Genomic DNA, 17377 nt, shown 5'->3' with positions numbered 1-17377 from the left:
TCTGACGTCTGTGATGGGATTCACATTGCACATGCAGTCACACACACACAAATAGAACATCCATGCCACACACACACACCTACCTCTGTGGCATGAGAAACATACATTTACATTGCTAAAGCAAGTGTAAAAGTTTGTGTAGAGACAAACTGAAGACTGATTATTATATTTTTTTAAATGTATAAATATATATGTATAAAGTACATATAAAATAATATACATAAAAAGTAAAAACAAAATGCTGCTGTTTTAAAGAGAAAATATGAATAAGGACAATTGTATACTCTGTTTACTTTACAGATACATATATATGACCGTGTGGGACAATTGTACAGGATAGTTGCATTTTAACTGTACAACACACCTAGTGTGTGCATTTAAAATTAGATATAACTGCACTAAGAAAAAAAAAAAGTCTCTCTTCAACTCTATCTCCCTCTATCAACCTTTCACAGACTACAGTCATGGTTTAGGGGGTTAATAATAATGATATATGATAATAACAATAATAATAATAATAATAATAATAATAGGAAGAAGAAATACAGCATATCAATCGTCTATATTGAAAAATAAAACAACACAGGTAGGTAGGTAGGTCATCATAGCAGTGTTATCGTAAATAAATAAATGCAGGATTTGATAACATGAATTTTTAAAAATGAATTTGGTCACCTAAGGCAAAGACAGATTAGTCCCACAAATAAATATGAATATAATAAATACTAAAGTCAGTCAGTCAGTCATCATCTACCGCTTTTATCCTCAACCAGAGGGTCGCGGGGGGTGCCGTGCCAATCTCAGCTACATCCGGCGATAGGCGGGGTACACCCTGGACAGTTCGCCAGTCCATCGCAGGGCCACACACAGATAGAGACAAACAACCATTCACTCTCACACTCACGGTCAATTTTGGAGTGTCCAATTTACCTATCCCCACATTGCATGTTTTTGGACTGTGGGAGGAAGCCGGAGTACCCGGAGAGAACCCACGCACACACGGGGAGAACATGCAAACTCCATGCAGAAAGGCCCTTGTTCCAACCGGGGCTTGAACCCGGGTCTTCTCGCTGCAAGGCGAGAGTGCTAACCACTACACCACCGTGTGGCCCATAAATACTAAAGTGGTAAACTTAATTTAATCCTCTCTTGGATCAACAACACAATTGTAGATTTAACAGTAACGTAAAGGTCCAAAAACCTTTTTACACAAACCCTAGCACAGCTTCTAACACACCCACCGACACATATTTTCCAGTACATATCTACCTATCCCATAATCGATAGCTGTCCTTTATCTAAATAACATCAGGTCCACAAAGCCACGTTCCTTTCCTTTTACTCAAAGGCTTAAGTCCAACGGTTAACTACTTAACTGTTCACATATCACACTGTAATAAGTAATCCTGCATTAATCATTTGAACTCACTCTGAACTAAATTAACTCAATACTGGCTCGTACAAATATTAATATTTTTTCAAACAGAAGTTATAATGGTCATGTGTCGGTGGTAGTTTTCCACAGCACCTGGATCATCATCATCGTCAGCTTCATCATCATCGTCAGCTGCACAACGTTTTCGGCCAGAGCTCTTCGCGGCCTCTGATTGGTTCCCGCGAGGGGGCACGTACGAGTGGAAAATAGCGCGAGGACGTCCCGTGCCCGCGTGCCTGCTGACGTCATATGACGCAGCGTGAGTATAAGCGACTGTGACAGTGAGAAGAGCGACACAGTGATAAAAGACGCTAACCTCCACCTTAACTTCTACATTTCTGTGAAGAGCTTAATCTGTGGGATTTTTAACCTGCACTTTTAGTCAAGACTTCACTTCAAGGTTACTTGGCGCTCGACAGAAGAGACGAAAATATGAGATACATTATAGGAATTGGCGGGTAAGTGTGTGTTTACTGTTTTTAATCAAACTAGATAAAACTTAAAGTGTTTCTCAGTGTTTGGAAACGTATGTTACTGTTTAAAATACGACAGTGTTACAGTTTATATGGGACATATTACTTTATATCTGGTCTTTGCACTCATTCGTAGTATGAGTGTAAAGTGTCATGTAGTCACGTTTGTTTCAAACTAGTTGCTGAATTTAAGTACTTAATAAAATAGAAAATGCGTGGGTTTTGTTGATAGTTACTACTGTGCACGTGCCTTATCTTCTGCCCGCCACAACGTTAGACTGAGGCTGTTAAACCCAGTTAATAGTCACGTCCGCTGCGACTGTTGTCATAAATCGAGCGGGACATTTGAAAATTCACCGCGAGATTTAGCTCAAATGTGGAGGGAGAATTCACGTTAACGCTGTCTCCAACACCACATACACTTAGTTATGTTCACATCTGCTTTTTATGTATGAGCTTTTAATCAAGGGTGATTAACACACGTTTGTTACGTTCACTTTAGAACGTATTGATGTATTCTCTAAGAACAGCAGCGTGGTCTTTATTCAGCTCCAGCTTCTCTACTAAAATACTACTGTTTATTATCACAGTTGACCTTGTTTATCACTCAAAATGAGTCAATTTGGCAGTACATTTATCTCAAATTAAGACCAAATGTAGCTATTTTATACTCATTTAACCGTCAGACTTGAATACAATGATTTAGTGTACTCTAATATTCTTTTGCGTTAATGTGGCACCAAACAGTTTAATTTTAACACTGTTTAGAAGTGAGTTTGGCCCTAATCCGAATTTGAACTGTGTATGTGATTTTATTTATTCTGTTTTATGCCTTGCATTTGTGTCACTTTCTTTGTTTTCTACTCACAAGGAAGTTAAAATCCCAATTAACATGTTTCTTCACCTTTCACTGTGGAACAAAACTAACTTTTATCATGATATTTATAATCATCTACTAATATGAAACACTATACCATGATAATGCTGATCTGCACACATTAACAAAGAATGCCTCATGTCTTGTGATGGGAATTATCAGAATATTTATTTAACTAATGGTGTCTCTCTCTTTTTTTGTTTTTAGGATCACTAATGGTGGGAAAACCACTGTGACAAATAAATTGATCAAGACGTTGCCCAACTGCTGTGTTGTGCACCAAGATGACTTTTTCAAGGTGAGTTTTAGTTGATATGTAGTAGGAGTTATTCTTGTCGCAGCTTCCCCACCCTGCCTTTCCTTTCCCTTTCTCTTCAGTGAATGTCATTGTTGCATGTAAGGAAATGTAGTGAATGCTACCATTTCACACCCTAGTGCTGTTCTTTAGATATGGAAATAGGTTGTGCTTGCTAAAAAGTCTCCTGATATTATCTTTGCATGGCTTCATGCTTGACCCCTCCTTCTCCTGTCTCTAAATTCACTTTGAGTGCTTGCTATTGTTTTGCTCTGTGAGCCCATCCTATTCCCTGTGTTTGTGTTAGGCCTTGCTCGGGCATATGAGTGGGATCTGCAAGTGTTCAGAGCTGTGAGGTTGCAGCAATGTTTTATTGCTCACTGTTATTTCAGAAACCCGATCAGATAGAAGTCGGGGAGGACGGCTTTAAGCAATGGGATGGTAAGACTTCTCTGAAGACTACCAGTGACTCATCGTTGCGCTTCATTCACATTCATATCTTTTTTTTTTTTTTTTTAATTTTAATATGTTTATAATGTGAAAAGATACCCCAGTCTCTTTGACTACACACAGATTAGTCATTTAACATTCACACAACACAACATGTAGCTGATAATAACCTCCAGTTTCTGAAGAAACAAACCCTTTACCAACATTTTACAGTCTTTGTTTATCATTCTTCTCATTTTCTATCTTTTCTGCCATATCTCTGTTCTGTCAACCGTGCTCCACAGTGATCACATCTTTGGACATGGAGGCAATGACCAACACTGTGAAAGCCTGGATTGAGAACCCAGTGAAGTTTGCCCGTTCCCATGGTGTCGCTCTGTCTCCTGCCTCTGACGTGGCCACTACTGATGAGCAGACCCACATCCTGATCGTGGAGGGCTTCCTGCTCTACAACTACCAGTAAGTTCATTTAATTGAAGCCTTATCGTTGAACAAAGACAAGAAAGCTAGGGTTTTTATAGGTTTAAATGGAATATTTTTCATCAGTGTTCACTCAGAGGTCAAATAATTCTTCAATGCAAGCAGGGTTTAATTCATATCAGTAGTAATGAGAGAAGTCTCTAATTCCGTCTTTGTCTGCTCCATTTTGTCAGAGAGGCGCCTTTTTTTTGCTCAACATTACAAAATGCATTCATCCTCCAGCCATTATGTACATGTGAGCAGTCACGTTTGTAGCAATGCTTTGAGATAAGATAATCCTTTATTTGTCCCATAAGGGGAAATATGCAGTGTTACAGCAGCATACACTCACAGCAATGTAGGAAAGTAGAAATACGATGGGGAAAATGATTAAATATTTGCAAGGCGACAAATGAAACAAGGTAAACAATAACAATATTTCCAAGTAAACAGCGCACGCAAAGATGTCTGTTATAATTTGGCAGTATTGCACAGGGAATGAGGTAGTGTTGGTGTGGTCTACTGGCGGGGAGGAATGAGCTTCTTTCATTTTAAAACTTAGTAGTACTTAGTAGTACTTAATATCAACATTAGCAGGATCATCTAAAAGATTGATTTAAACTGAGTGTTTACAGTTTAAAAATCCTGTGTATAGCTGACTTTAGTATTGAGCAAACTTTTTTTTTTTTTACACTAAATGTGGTTTGTTTTTCAGCACAATTTGGTTTGCTATTGGAGCACATACCACAAAATAATTCCACTGAGTTGTCAAAGGTTATGCATATATGAGATGTGTCATTTGCTACCTCTACTAGCTTGCCACTGTTGCATATTCATAGACTCGTCCATCTAGTGTTGGGCAGGTCTTGCTATTGCAGAGATAAGGTGTTCGACAGAAAGAGGCTCTCTGAGTTGTCCTCAAAGTGCCGTGCTGGGTGATTGATACTGTGTACTAGGGCTGAATGTCAGGCATGCTGCAGACGTGTAGATAAGACGTGGGAACAGCTTCATAGCCTTACTTTAGCCTTACTACTTGTCATCACCTGTGACACTGTTGTTGGTTTGTTTTTTTCCCCCTCAAGGCCCCTTCTGGATGTTTTTAACATGTGCTATTACATCTCAATTCCCTATGAGGAGTGCAAAAGAAGGAGAAGGTGAGTTCATTCATAAAGACTAATGTCACCACAAGTGTAATTATTAATATTAATATTAGTATCACTGTTTCCATTTTTGATTGGGTTTACATTTGTGTTATCTTCAGTACAAGACAATACACTGTCCCCGACCCTCCCGGCCTGTTCGATGGCCATGTGTGGCCCATGTACTTGAAGCACAGGAAAGAGATGGAGAGCAGTGGCTTGAATATCAGTATGTTATTTATCTTCTTTATCATATTGATGTTTTTATTTGGTGCATATTGCACTTTCCTAAGGGGTCTTTTATTTTACTTTTTATTTTATATATATTTTTTTTTATGTCTTTCTTATAACTGTATATATCTTATACATATTTGGGTGGGCTTTTTTTTAAGTTCAAGTTTGTGTTTTTTGTTCGTTTTTTGCTCATAATTTTGCAAAATTTAGTACAATCTCATTTAGTATGATCACTTCCTGTGTGTTGCAGAGTACCTGGATGGTTTGAAAACCAAAGAGGAAATGTACAACCAGGTGTACGAGGACATTCAGAACAACCTGCTTAACTGTTTATAGGTGAGAAGTCGGTCACAGTTGTCAATACAATAAATAAACGTCATCTTGTTAAAGGGTTTAATTGCAGTCTGACATGGTTTTCTTCTGTTTCTTGCAGCAGGAGGACTCCTGTCCATTCCTGTACAGAATTTGTAAATAGTGCCAAGGATTCATTTTTTTATTCTTTTTTTTTGTATATAGAACAGAACAATGTTAACTTATCATTGTCTTTTTTATCATCTTCAGATGATCCATTTTTGTGATTGGTGATTGTATTGATCTATGTGACTGTTGCTTTAAACCACTGATTTGTTGTGGACTGTTTGTCTTTTGATAGAATTCCCCTTCAATCATACAAATAAACTATTTGTTGCTGTTTGTTGAAGCAGCACATTAAACATGAGTGTGTGTTTTTGTCACTTGCTGCAGACATAAAGGTGTTAGATTATGTTATGAAGGTTATAAAGATCTAGGTCACTGCTGAACTAGCAGTAGTTAATGCAATTATTTCATGTAATTTTACAACAAGCAAAACATAATTTACAGTTCTGCCTTCAAATGACATTACTGTTTTCATACTGGGGACTGGAGCAATATATTCTCAACCTGGATGTCACAACCTTTGACAAATTATATTAATTAGGATAAAACCCTTGACTAGTCACTAAAACACTGTATATACTGTATTACATTTTCAGTACACAAACAGCCATGAGCCAAAACTAATGTGTACAGGCTTTTGTCAAAGGTGTAGAAAATGGGTCATTTTGAAGTTTTGATAAATGGTGTGTGTTGGCTACATTCAGGATTAGCACATCTTGCAAGTCAAATTTAGAAACCGTTTCCCCTTGGAGATGTTCACCTGTAGCTCTTAAATAGTTGCCCTCACTTGCATCAAGCAGATGCCTGAGTCGTTCTTAGACTAACCACAAGATTTGGGGTATATGTGAGGCACATGCTCATATCACTATGTTCCTACACAAAAATAGGTCACTATAACTTGTCACTTCCCCTTAGAGAATAACTTTCCATTACAGAACAGACTGAACCTCTGCTCAGCATACCACACGACCGCTAAATAAAGATCAGAGCAGGTAGATGTATACAGTATATTGTAAGGGTCGGTACTTTCCAGCCTGAGTGGATGAAATTGAAGTATTTATTCTTTAATTAAAGGGACAAAGGGGTCTTTACATGCCGCAGTCAAGGATCAAGTGTGTCTGCATAGTTGGTGGCCTTGACCCTCCTCGGATGTGACTGCCCATATATGGTGTGGGTAATTTTGAGGACCCAGTTCAGCCATTTTAACATGTTTAAAATTAAAGAACACGTTATGAATACTTGATTGATTTAAGAAATAATGTAATCTTTGTTGCTCAACATTTGATTTTTTCTTTTGTTGTGGCTATACCATGCTACTAGAACAGTGTTTTACAAACACATGTAGGAAATTGTAGGTTGTCTGTCTGTCTATATATATATACAAACAACTGTTTTCTCTCTGCTGGCTACGTGATAGTTCCTCACTGTTCCCGTGTTCTGTTGACACAGCAACACCCAGATTTCCAGTGTGTCTCATCAGCTGCAGGTACTTGTAATGTGTCACGTGCGTGTCATGTGGAAATGGAGAGGCAAGGTGAAGGTTGTGACGGTCTAGCAGATGGGCGTCGACTAAACCGCACAGTGGACTGGACTCTGGTGCTAAAAATGACAGCTGTGTGTGTGTGATGATTGTGCAACCACACACACACACAATGAGAGATAACACCCCTAATGAAATGGATATAGTATTTTTTTTTTACATTAGCTAGTGACTGTTTTAATGCATGCAGACAGGCCAGTGTGCAACTGTGGCTTTTCTTAAGGACTTACCAGCAACATTAAGACATTTTCCAAAACAAACATCACGTCACTACTCGCAGCTTTGGTGAAGTGTGTGACTGAGGCGCCTCCTTCAACAGCATGAGCATGTCTGAAGTCAGGTACACAAGAAGTTGTTGCCTACTTGGAAGAAGTCCCCTTCAGTGTTGCTTCATGTGAACTTTGCACATTTCACATTTACGTTCCGTATCAGTTGGAGAGTAAGAGGGGCATAGGGGAAATACGTTGGTCAGTTACATGTCTCACATGTCATGTTATCTTTGATTACTCTACAAATGACAGCTACTGCCTGATAGAGGATGCAGGTTATGGTTGTGAGTCGTCCAGGTCATAGTAATCTCAAGTGTTTTAAGGAATAGGCCGATCTCCAAACGTCCTTGAATCACTTGGCAACTGGACTTGTAGACTGTAGATTTATCGGAGCTGCAAGTCTTTGCTACACATTCATTGACTTTTTGGAGAACTGTGACATGGATGAATGTCAGTCTGTCATTTCTCTTCATTACCGGGCCTTTACAGCATCTATTTTAACAGATTTAGCAGGAAAGGCACATATTATGTTACTGATTATATTAACAGTGACTCTGTTAAGTGCATCTAAGTCAGGACAGTATAATACGTACTCTGAGGAAACTGAGGAAGCCAAATGGAACTTTGATTATTTACACATGTGATGTTCCTACTGTGGTCAGATATAAACACAGAGAGTTATAAACACTGGGTTAATCTGATAATTATGAGCGACTGTGAAAGGTGAAGGTGAATACTGTATGTGTCACAGAGTTAGGGGACGAGAGAATGACAACCATGCAGTTTCAGCCTTTCTGATTCAAGAAGACCTCGACCCTGTGTGACGTATGCACACGGCAGTCACATTCCACTCCTGTTTCTCACACTCAGGGATTTACCCTCACTCATTGTTGAGAGGGTCTGAGTGCCTGCCAGGGTGTGTGGGTATATTTGGAGGTTGGGGTGAGGCGGGGCAGGCTTTTAGGGCAGGAGAAGAGTTTATACAGTTAAACTGCCTGTGGTCATCAGTGTGGTGACCGTCGTTGTTACAATGCACACGGAATTAGCGCCGTGTCGCTGGCTGCAAGTGTGTGAGCACGTCCAAGCAGCCACAATTGCAGTTGCAGTGGCAGTGAGGAAGCATGGGACGCCCTGTCACCTAGTTCAGGGCAGCTGACGACAATTAAATGCTAATCCTGCCAGACGTATAACAGCCTGTGTGATGCGTAGACTGGCTCGTCACACATTCCGTTTATTGGACGTTATCTGTAACCTTCAGGCAGGCATATGTTACAGAAAGAACACATTTAAAACCAACACAGAATTTCAACTTCTTTCACTCTACTCAACAAGGAAACATGTTGTTTCTGACATGTATCTCTGTAAGCACCAGCACTTTGTACTCATGTACAATTTGCTCTGTGTTTACAGGTTATTGCAGTGTTTTGAGTCTCATGCTCATACCTATATTAATATTATATATTATAGTTCATTTTCTTTACCTTAGGATAAACCCCAATGGGCAGCACAGCTATACAAGATGTAAAACAACAAACAAACACCAAAATTACAAACGGAAATTTGTACCTGAGAATAAACAACAAGCAACAGCAACAGGGGCCCATGTGGTTCATATAGGGGTTTAAAATGTGCCCCTATTGTTTAATCCACAGGTTTGAAAATGACCCATTTTACATTTTAAATGTATCCATTCTGTTATTGGAGTAGAACAAACCTCTTCATTGCTCATAAATACTGAATGTTCAAAGTGGCCTATATTTATGGTCTGCAGCAGTGGCATGCACAGACATTTGGAAGGGCAAGTGGGGCAGGTACCACTTGTATATCATTTACCACATTCTCACACACTGTACATTTTCTATTCAGCACTGAATATCATTTCCTCTAAGGACAGCCTTTTAGTAGGCGACTTTATAAAGACACTCCTTTTGATTGGAAGAACCACCATAGGAAAGAAAGTTGCAAGGGCGTCTTATAGGGCACTGCATAATTTTTTAATTTACATTATGCTTTAGAGGGCATAAATGAATGGCAGCCAGCCTTCCTCATGTTTTATGATGCTAGAGGGCACTTTAGTGTGTGTCTTGTGACTCAACTTTTAGGGAGACAAGTTACATTTATTAAGGAAGTTGGACATTAACCAAGATTAATGAACACACGTTTGTTTGAATTACAACAAATAGATTTGTCTTCATCAAAAACATTTGAGCACAACTTTCATTTTGTTTTTTTGTTTTTTTTAAACAGAAGAAGGCAACATAAATAGAAATGATCACAGCAGAACAGACTGTGTCATACAGTACAACAGTCTCATAAGTGAGAAGACTTTTAAATAGTTTTGACTCAGGAGAGGAAAAAAGAAAAGGTTTTGACTCAGGAGACACTGACATCTTGTGGTGAAGAGGGGGTCACAACAGCAGCACTGAAAACTCCAGTGACAACTAACTATCATTGCATCAACATGTTCATATAACTATAAACTGATCAAATATCCACCCAGAGAGAAAACACTATTATTTTCTCCTCCAAAAACAGGGAACACGTCAGTAGACAAAGGGGAAAAAAGGTAATAAATAGTAAACAAATAAGAAACATTTACAAGACAAACATAGAATAATATATTCATTAGCCTACAATGTATTCATTCAACAATTTCGTACGTATTTATTTATTTCAATAGCTTGACACAAGTTGACTTTCAACAAGTTCCTTAAAAATTACTGAGTAAAAAAAAACGTGAATGCAATTTATAATGGAAAGCTTTTTGTCAACTACTGAGATACCTTTGTGTCATTATCATTATTAGAGTAGAAATGATAGATATCAGTACTGATCATTGATTAGACTGATTTTTTTGATTGAGAATTGACCTTTAGGTTCCGTAAAATTGCTTGAAACTTGAGAGACAGTTGGGGAGGTCAGGATTAAAAATCTAGTAAAGTTTCTTGGCACTTAAATATTTGAATTATTGATGTCAGTGTTGAACAATTAATTATGAATGTGAAGAAAACTGTGAACTGTGACCGCGCTGCGTGTCCTGGGCGTGGATTTACTCCCACATGCCAGTGTCTCAAACATAACTCTCTGTGATAATATTGTGCGCAACTGCATGTCAGGGTTAAGAGATTGAAAAGACCTCATGACAAACTCAACTCTTAGTCGTTAAATGTTTTGGCTCTGGGAATATTCAGCCAGATAGCGACGCCACCACAAAGCTGCACCATGGGGCAGTTTTCCTTTGTATTAATGTTCCTACTTGATGTCCTGGTGCGTTTGGGTACCGGTCAACAACATTTACGCGCACGTGTCGAACCTTGGAGACACCGGATTCAGTGGGAGAATAACGGTCAGCTGTACAGTCTGCTGAGCACGGGGACTCAGTACCGTCCCCCTGCACAGTCCAGAAGACGCACTCAACTTTTATTAACAACCAAGAACAGTTTTAACCGAGTTAACCACCTTGTTGCACCCAGTAGACCCGGCAGAGTCAGATCTGGAGAACCCGAGGACGCAGTCAGGGTTCATTCTCTACAAAACGACCACGGTCTAAATGATGCAGCTGTTCTTGTTCCTGATGCTGGTCAGTACTTTGTCGTTTCTGGACATCCTGGGGCACCCGGTCAGGCTCCTCAGCGAACGGCAAATGCAGGAGGAGAGACTGAGGCTTTTGGATACCGTTCACATCGCGCTGCGTCAAACAGCAACGCTGCGTCCGTGTATGAGTTCTCTGGTAGCGGAGTCCCGCGAGGTGGCCGCAGTGCAGCTGGGGATGATGCCGGTGCTCATCAGGCCGCTGCGCCACCGATTAGATCAACAGATTTTACGCACAGCCGAGGTGCAGGGATTAGACCCGAGAGCTCGGATTTAACTGCCCGATCACCTGCCACATCTGGACCGGTCACCATGGCCGAGGAGGACAGTGCGGACGCACGACGCATGTCTCAGCAGAGCAGACTGGTTTTCTCGGGTGATGCTCGCACTGCGCACGGAAGTTCAGCGGAGTCAAATATATTTTCTCCCACAGCGCCGTCCGGCAACGCTGTAGACGTAGAAATACGCTTTCCTCGTGCGAGGCCAGAGCAAACACGGACTACAGATGTGAGTGACCCGCGAGATCCACACAGTATTCATCACAGAAACTCGGTGTTCTACAACGTTTATCCACCAGACAGACTGAACAGGGGTCCTGCGCGCACTCCACCTGGAACCGGCGGCTATGGCACCAGATTATTCCACAATGGTGAGGCAGAGGGATGAGAGATCGTTTAAATAACAACAACAATAGGCTATAGGTCATAGAACACTTTAAATATTAGTATTTTCATTGTATTTGTATTGTCTGTCTGTATAGTTTCCCATCAGGGACAATACATGACTGAACTGATAATAATAATAATTTTCAACCACCATGATTTACTGCAGGTCTGCCAGACCTGGTTCCTGATCCTTACTACATCCAGGCGGCCTCTTACATCCAAAGAGTGCAGATGTATGCACTTCGCTGTGCTGCTGAAGAGAACTGTCTATCCAGGTGCACATCATTATTAATTTTGACATAACACCAGTCAGTCAAGTGAAACCAGTTGGTATTTGGTCATTATCTAACTGTGTTCATCTGTGTTGTTGTGGTGCTGCTTCAGCTGTGTGGTCAGTCTGGTTCACATGTGCAAATACAAATCAAGATAATCCCTCTGAGGTTGCAACATTAGGATGTGCTGGACCCTGTTTTCTGTTTGGACACTACAGCTGAATGGCAGTGAAGTGTAGAGTGACTGGACAATGTGGCAATCGCCCAAGATTCTCTCCTCTGATGTGTGCAGCCACTTTGCCAAGTCAAAGAAGCTGTGAAATGAAAGGCAAAGGATTCCTGATGTGAATGCAAACAACTAGTGAGGCAAGACCAGACAGCACCTGTGCCACTGTGACGGTGGATTACTATTTGTGTGGCCAGACAGAAGGTTTTATTGTGTGGATATTGTTAAAATGCCACAAACACAAAGGTGAACTGGGCACTCATTCCTTTCCTGTTTCCTTTTCCCTTAGGTCTGCGTATCATTCGAGTGTGAGGGACCTTGACTACAGAGTACTGCTGCGGTTCCCACAGCGAGTGAAGAACCAAGGAACAGCAGACTTCCTCCCAGTGAGGCCCAGACATGAGTGGGAATGGCACAGCTGTCACCAGTGAGTTCACCTCATAAATGACACAGTTCAAATGTATTCAGTCATTTTTCTTACAATATTTTCAATGCGAGAAAATAGTTAAGTGCTGAAACTTTATTGAAAGGAGACAGTGACTTATATAAGGGGCAATATCTTAGGGCTGGATATCGATACTGTTTGTGTTTTAGTGAGAACTAACAGTGTTCATGACGGGCTGTCTCAAACTGTGCAGAAGCTTAATGTCTTTTGTGTGTATTTGTATTTGTATACTCAATAAGGCACACAAGGAAAGACTTAGACAGAACTTAAAGCACAACGTAAAGAAAACCGTTCATTAAAAGGTCCAACAGAAGACACAGTAGTGTAAATGACACACAGTTACTGCACAGCATCACTTACATCTGCAGTATCTCTGTTTCTCTGCAGGCATTACCACAGCATGGAGGCCTTTAGCAACTACGACCTGCTGGACGTCTCCACTGGTCAGAAGGTGGCTGAGGGACACAAGGCCAGTTTCTGTCTGGAGGACACGTCATGTGACCCGGGAACAAGACGCCGCTTTGCCTGCACTGCTCACACACAGGTTGGTCAGCACAGTCTGTAATTGATGAGATCATTTTTCCATAGATCCACCCAGAGTCACTATTTACTATTTGCTCATTTGGTTGTTTCGTGGCATTTAAGGAATACACATGAAGTCAAAAGAAGGTTTATAATCCAAGACTACATTGTTTTTTTTAACAGGGGCTCGGTCCTGGTTGCTATGATACATATCATGCAAACATTGACTGCCAGTGGATTGATATCACGGATGTACCACCAGGAAACTACATACTGAAGGTGGGCTCTGTTTCATGAACAGGACATGTTCAAATATAAAAGATAAATACGTTGTATTAGTAATAATGATACTTGCTGTTTTTCAGGTGACAGTAAATCCCTCTCAGCTCGTCCAGGAGTCAGATTTTTCCAACAATGAGGTTCGCTGTGACATCACATACACAGGAACCCACGTCCAGGCAAGAAACTGCAGGATCACTGGGTAAGTAAGAGCGTAAGAACGATTTAAATAACTAAGTCAGAGACATTAATAAAACCTGATCACTATCCACTGTTTTTAACAGAAGCTGACCTGACTGAAGACTGAACACTTTCCCCTCACAGAAATACATATTTCTTATATTTAATACCGTCTTGTTGCTCTTGGTATAAAGTTGCTGCTCAGCTGTGCAGCTGTTTGCACATGTTTGTATTTATGGCATAATATTTTGTAGCTACATATCTTAGCTACTTATCTTTTTGGTTGGATTATCCTTTTTTACTTGTACTGGTATTTGAGGAAAGGGAGACTTCAGGACTTTGAGGAAAACCTGTTTGTACAATTCACGAAAACAAGAAACGTGTCTTCAATTAATTTGTACCCTCTGACTACAATGGTGCATTTCAATTCAATTGACTGTATCTGTATTGTGCATGTGCTACATAGAACGGAGGAAGTGCCCTACTGTATTTAAAACAGTAATTGTCTGTGTTTCTGCCGCTCAGTATCAGCGACAATGCACATGTATTTCTTCGTCTGAATGGTTTCTAATGCTTGTCCTTTTCAGCATTTTATAATAAAGTTTCTTTTTGATTTTTGGAAACAAAATTGTCTCTGATATTGTGTCTTGACAATCTGGTGACAGGTTTCAATAATCAATAACTTTTTCCTACAAAGCGCTTAACAAATTTATTAGACCAGTGTTTTGCAGTCCGGGTCCTTGGGGATCACCGTCCTGCACAGTTTTGATTTAGTTTCCCTTCTCCAACACACGTGATTCAAATGAATGGATCGTTACCAGGCTGTTGCAGAGCTTGATGACGAGATGACAGTTTGAATCAGGTGTGTTGGAGCAGGGAAACATTTAAAACATGCAGGACAGGGTCCCTGATGAACCATGAAACACTGTATTAGACCAACTGTCATAAAAATAAGAAAACATAAAAAAAAAAATGTTTATTGTTATTTATTTGCCAAATAACAAAATGAAACAGTGACTTTGGAAATTCATGGATATCAATAATAATTATATAGAAACATCAATGATTTTGATAATTAACCATTACAGAAACATCAATGATTTTGATAATTACCAAAGCTGGTGTTGGGTGGTGGTCTAGTAAAAATATGTGTTAAGCACTGTGTACACTTTCAAGTCAACTTTAGTACAAAGACGAAGAAGGAAAAAGGAAGAAGAACTAAACAAAGCAAAACACACACACACAACAAAATGAAGAAAGAATACAAATAAAGAAAGAAAACAAATATACACAGATTTAACTCAGTTGCGTAATAGTTATAATAAAGCAGTCACCAGGAAAAATATTTTTCTTGAGGGTCCCAAGAGTCATTCAAAACAACATGTTTGTGTCTGGTGGCTAATTTAATATTATGCATAACTTCCCATGTCCACTGACGGTAAGAAGGACAGTGATAACTGAAACATGAAGTCATGCCTCTGCACATTTATCATGAATATCCTCTCTGTTAATAATAACCCGAGCTTCGTGCCGTCAGACCGTGGACTGGTACATTTGTTAAATGCTTCTGGAGTAACACACTTAAGACGCACACGTGAAAAGGGTTCCACTTTGCATGTGTTTGCCTCTTGGAAATAGCAGCAGAAGACGTGTAGCGTCAAACCGTGAGCCTGCTGTTGTTTGTCATGTTGTGTTACAGCGGGTGAGTGATTGGCCAAACATTTATTCACCTGGCAGTGACTCCAAATGAGGTGTCTGGGAATGCTTCGCTCTGTTTGCACTTTGTCACCACATTTATTCTGTGTGATTGGTGGGCGAGGGTGATTATTTGTGTAAATACTCACCACAACCATATTTTCTTAAACACAATTCATTCCTTTTGCAGCAGAAGAGCTGTTTGTCATCCAACATAAATACATCACCTCATGGTCTTCCTGTGGTAAATATCCACCAGAAAGAGGTTTCACTGTTTTTGACTGTGTGAACGCAGAATGTTCAGCACCACATTTCTCTTTTCACCATTCTTTGTGAACATACAAAGCAAACCTGTGATGGTTGACATTAAACATAAGAACTGAGGAGATTTGTTCCTCAACAGTGATCCTTGTGAAGTGGAACATTTCAGCGACTTTGATGTAAGAAAATGGTCAGGAACCAGGTCTGGCAGACCTGCAGTAAATCATGGTGGTTGAAAATGGTGTATTATTATTATCAGTTCAGTCATTTATTGTCCCTGATGGGAAACTATACAGACAGACAATACAAATACAATGAAATACTCATATTTAACGTGTTCTCAAGGAAATGAGAAGGAAACGGTTTCAGGATGATTAATATTTCGGCAGATTAGAGGCAAGAGCATAGCGACTGTTGTACTTATTGCAGTGCATCGTCTGTTACTGTACGATGAACACAGTACTGTCCACAACAAACACATGCTCATGACCACCGGGCCCACGTGAGGACACTTGTGGACACTTGAAACTGGCGGAAGTATAGCTAATTTATTATTACAGTGTTGTTATTTTTGTCTCTGGTTCCAAACTCAAAACAAATGAGGATGATTAAGAGACGAATGATGGAGGTTGAAAAAGGAGAATACATTCATTTTTCAGATTTTCTTGCCTTATTTTTGTTTTTTGTAAATTCCTGAAAATACAAACTACTCCATATTACAAAAAACTAACATTAAAGCTAATAAACACACAAAAAACATCCAAAACTATTATAACCTTGGTTCCATCTTAAACACGAGACAACAAGAATACATTTAATAGTGTTTTTAATTATTACTATAATTTATCGTTTGTAATCTGTCTTTTGTATTTATTATGTATTATAGATTTATTATTGTAAAACAGATCTTGATCTCAGTGGGTCTTTACCTGGTTAAATAAAGGTTAAATTATCAATAAAAAATGTGTGTTGCTGACTTCTTGGCCAGATAAAAAGATCACGCTCTTGATGGAACTTTATCTGGTTAAATACAGGTTAAATAAATAAAAAATTCCCAGATTCTCTCTGTGGAGCCCACACCATGTTTGGATACTGAGCTCCCTGATGAGAGTGTAATGACAGAGGGTCAGGACAGAGCCATGGCTCCTCCACAGCTCCAGGTGCTGTTTGCTCAGCACAGGCCAGAGTGCTAAGCCTGCAGGGCCTGCAGGATGGGGAGAGGTGCCGGTCGCTCCTATCCGGCCCTGCTGGAGATGACAAGGAGGAGAGAAATTCCACAGATCCACAGACAGCCAGGAAAACTTGACTGCAAACTGCTGACATCAGCAGCACCACCGCGACTAAAGCATCCTTATCATGAGCTGACTGTCTGTGAGGCTGTGCCCGAAACAGCTTAACTGTCTGAGACTCCCAGTCAACAAGTGTCCGAGCCAACAGACGAGAATGCACTGACACAAAGTATGATGGAGGCCAGTTTGTTGCTTGTACAGACAAAATGTCAATAGTGAGCGTATTAGTGTTCCATCTCCTGATATTTCATTTCAATCTGTGCCATCAGGCCCCTGGTTTTTATTTATATAAACATAAAGACTATGCTATAAGATAAACATTGTAACATAGTGATAATGGCTTTTTTGGACAGTGGGCTGCCAG

At 39.9% G+C, this 17377-nt stretch overlaps 2 protein-coding genes across 2 annotated transcripts; both read left to right on the top strand.

Moving 5' to 3' along the window:
- The first annotated feature begins 1516 nt into the window (after window positions 1-1516).
- On the top strand, window positions 1517-6075 carry mibp (muscle-specific beta 1 integrin binding protein). Its single transcript, XM_058639443.1, has 8 exons — window positions 1517-1893; window positions 2993-3083; window positions 3473-3521; window positions 3815-3989; window positions 5072-5143; window positions 5251-5357; window positions 5613-5698; window positions 5796-6075. The coding sequence occupies exons 1-7, from the start codon at window positions 1868-1870 to the stop codon at window positions 5696-5698; spliced, it is 606 nt and encodes a 201-aa protein (XP_058495426.1). The 5' UTR covers window positions 1517-1867; the 3' UTR covers window positions 5796-6075.
- A 4633-nt stretch (window positions 6076-10708) lies between these two features.
- loxl5a (lysyl oxidase-like 5a) lies at window positions 10709-14022 on the top strand. The gene is made up of 7 exons (XM_058638763.1): window positions 10709-11828; window positions 12011-12119; window positions 12632-12769; window positions 13175-13331; window positions 13493-13588; window positions 13675-13790; window positions 13873-14022. The coding sequence occupies exons 1-7, from the start codon at window positions 10811-10813 to the stop codon at window positions 13877-13879; spliced, it is 1641 nt and encodes a 546-aa protein (XP_058494746.1). The 5' UTR covers window positions 10709-10810; the 3' UTR covers window positions 13880-14022.
- Window positions 14023-17377: the final 3355 nt, after the last annotated feature.

This window comes from Solea solea, chromosome 9 (genome assembly GCF_958295425.1).
Source record: "Solea solea chromosome 9, fSolSol10.1, whole genome shotgun sequence".
Taxonomy (NCBI): domain Eukaryota; kingdom Metazoa; phylum Chordata; class Actinopteri; order Pleuronectiformes; family Soleidae; genus Solea; species Solea solea.
This window is presented reverse-complemented; position numbering and strand designations above follow the sequence as displayed.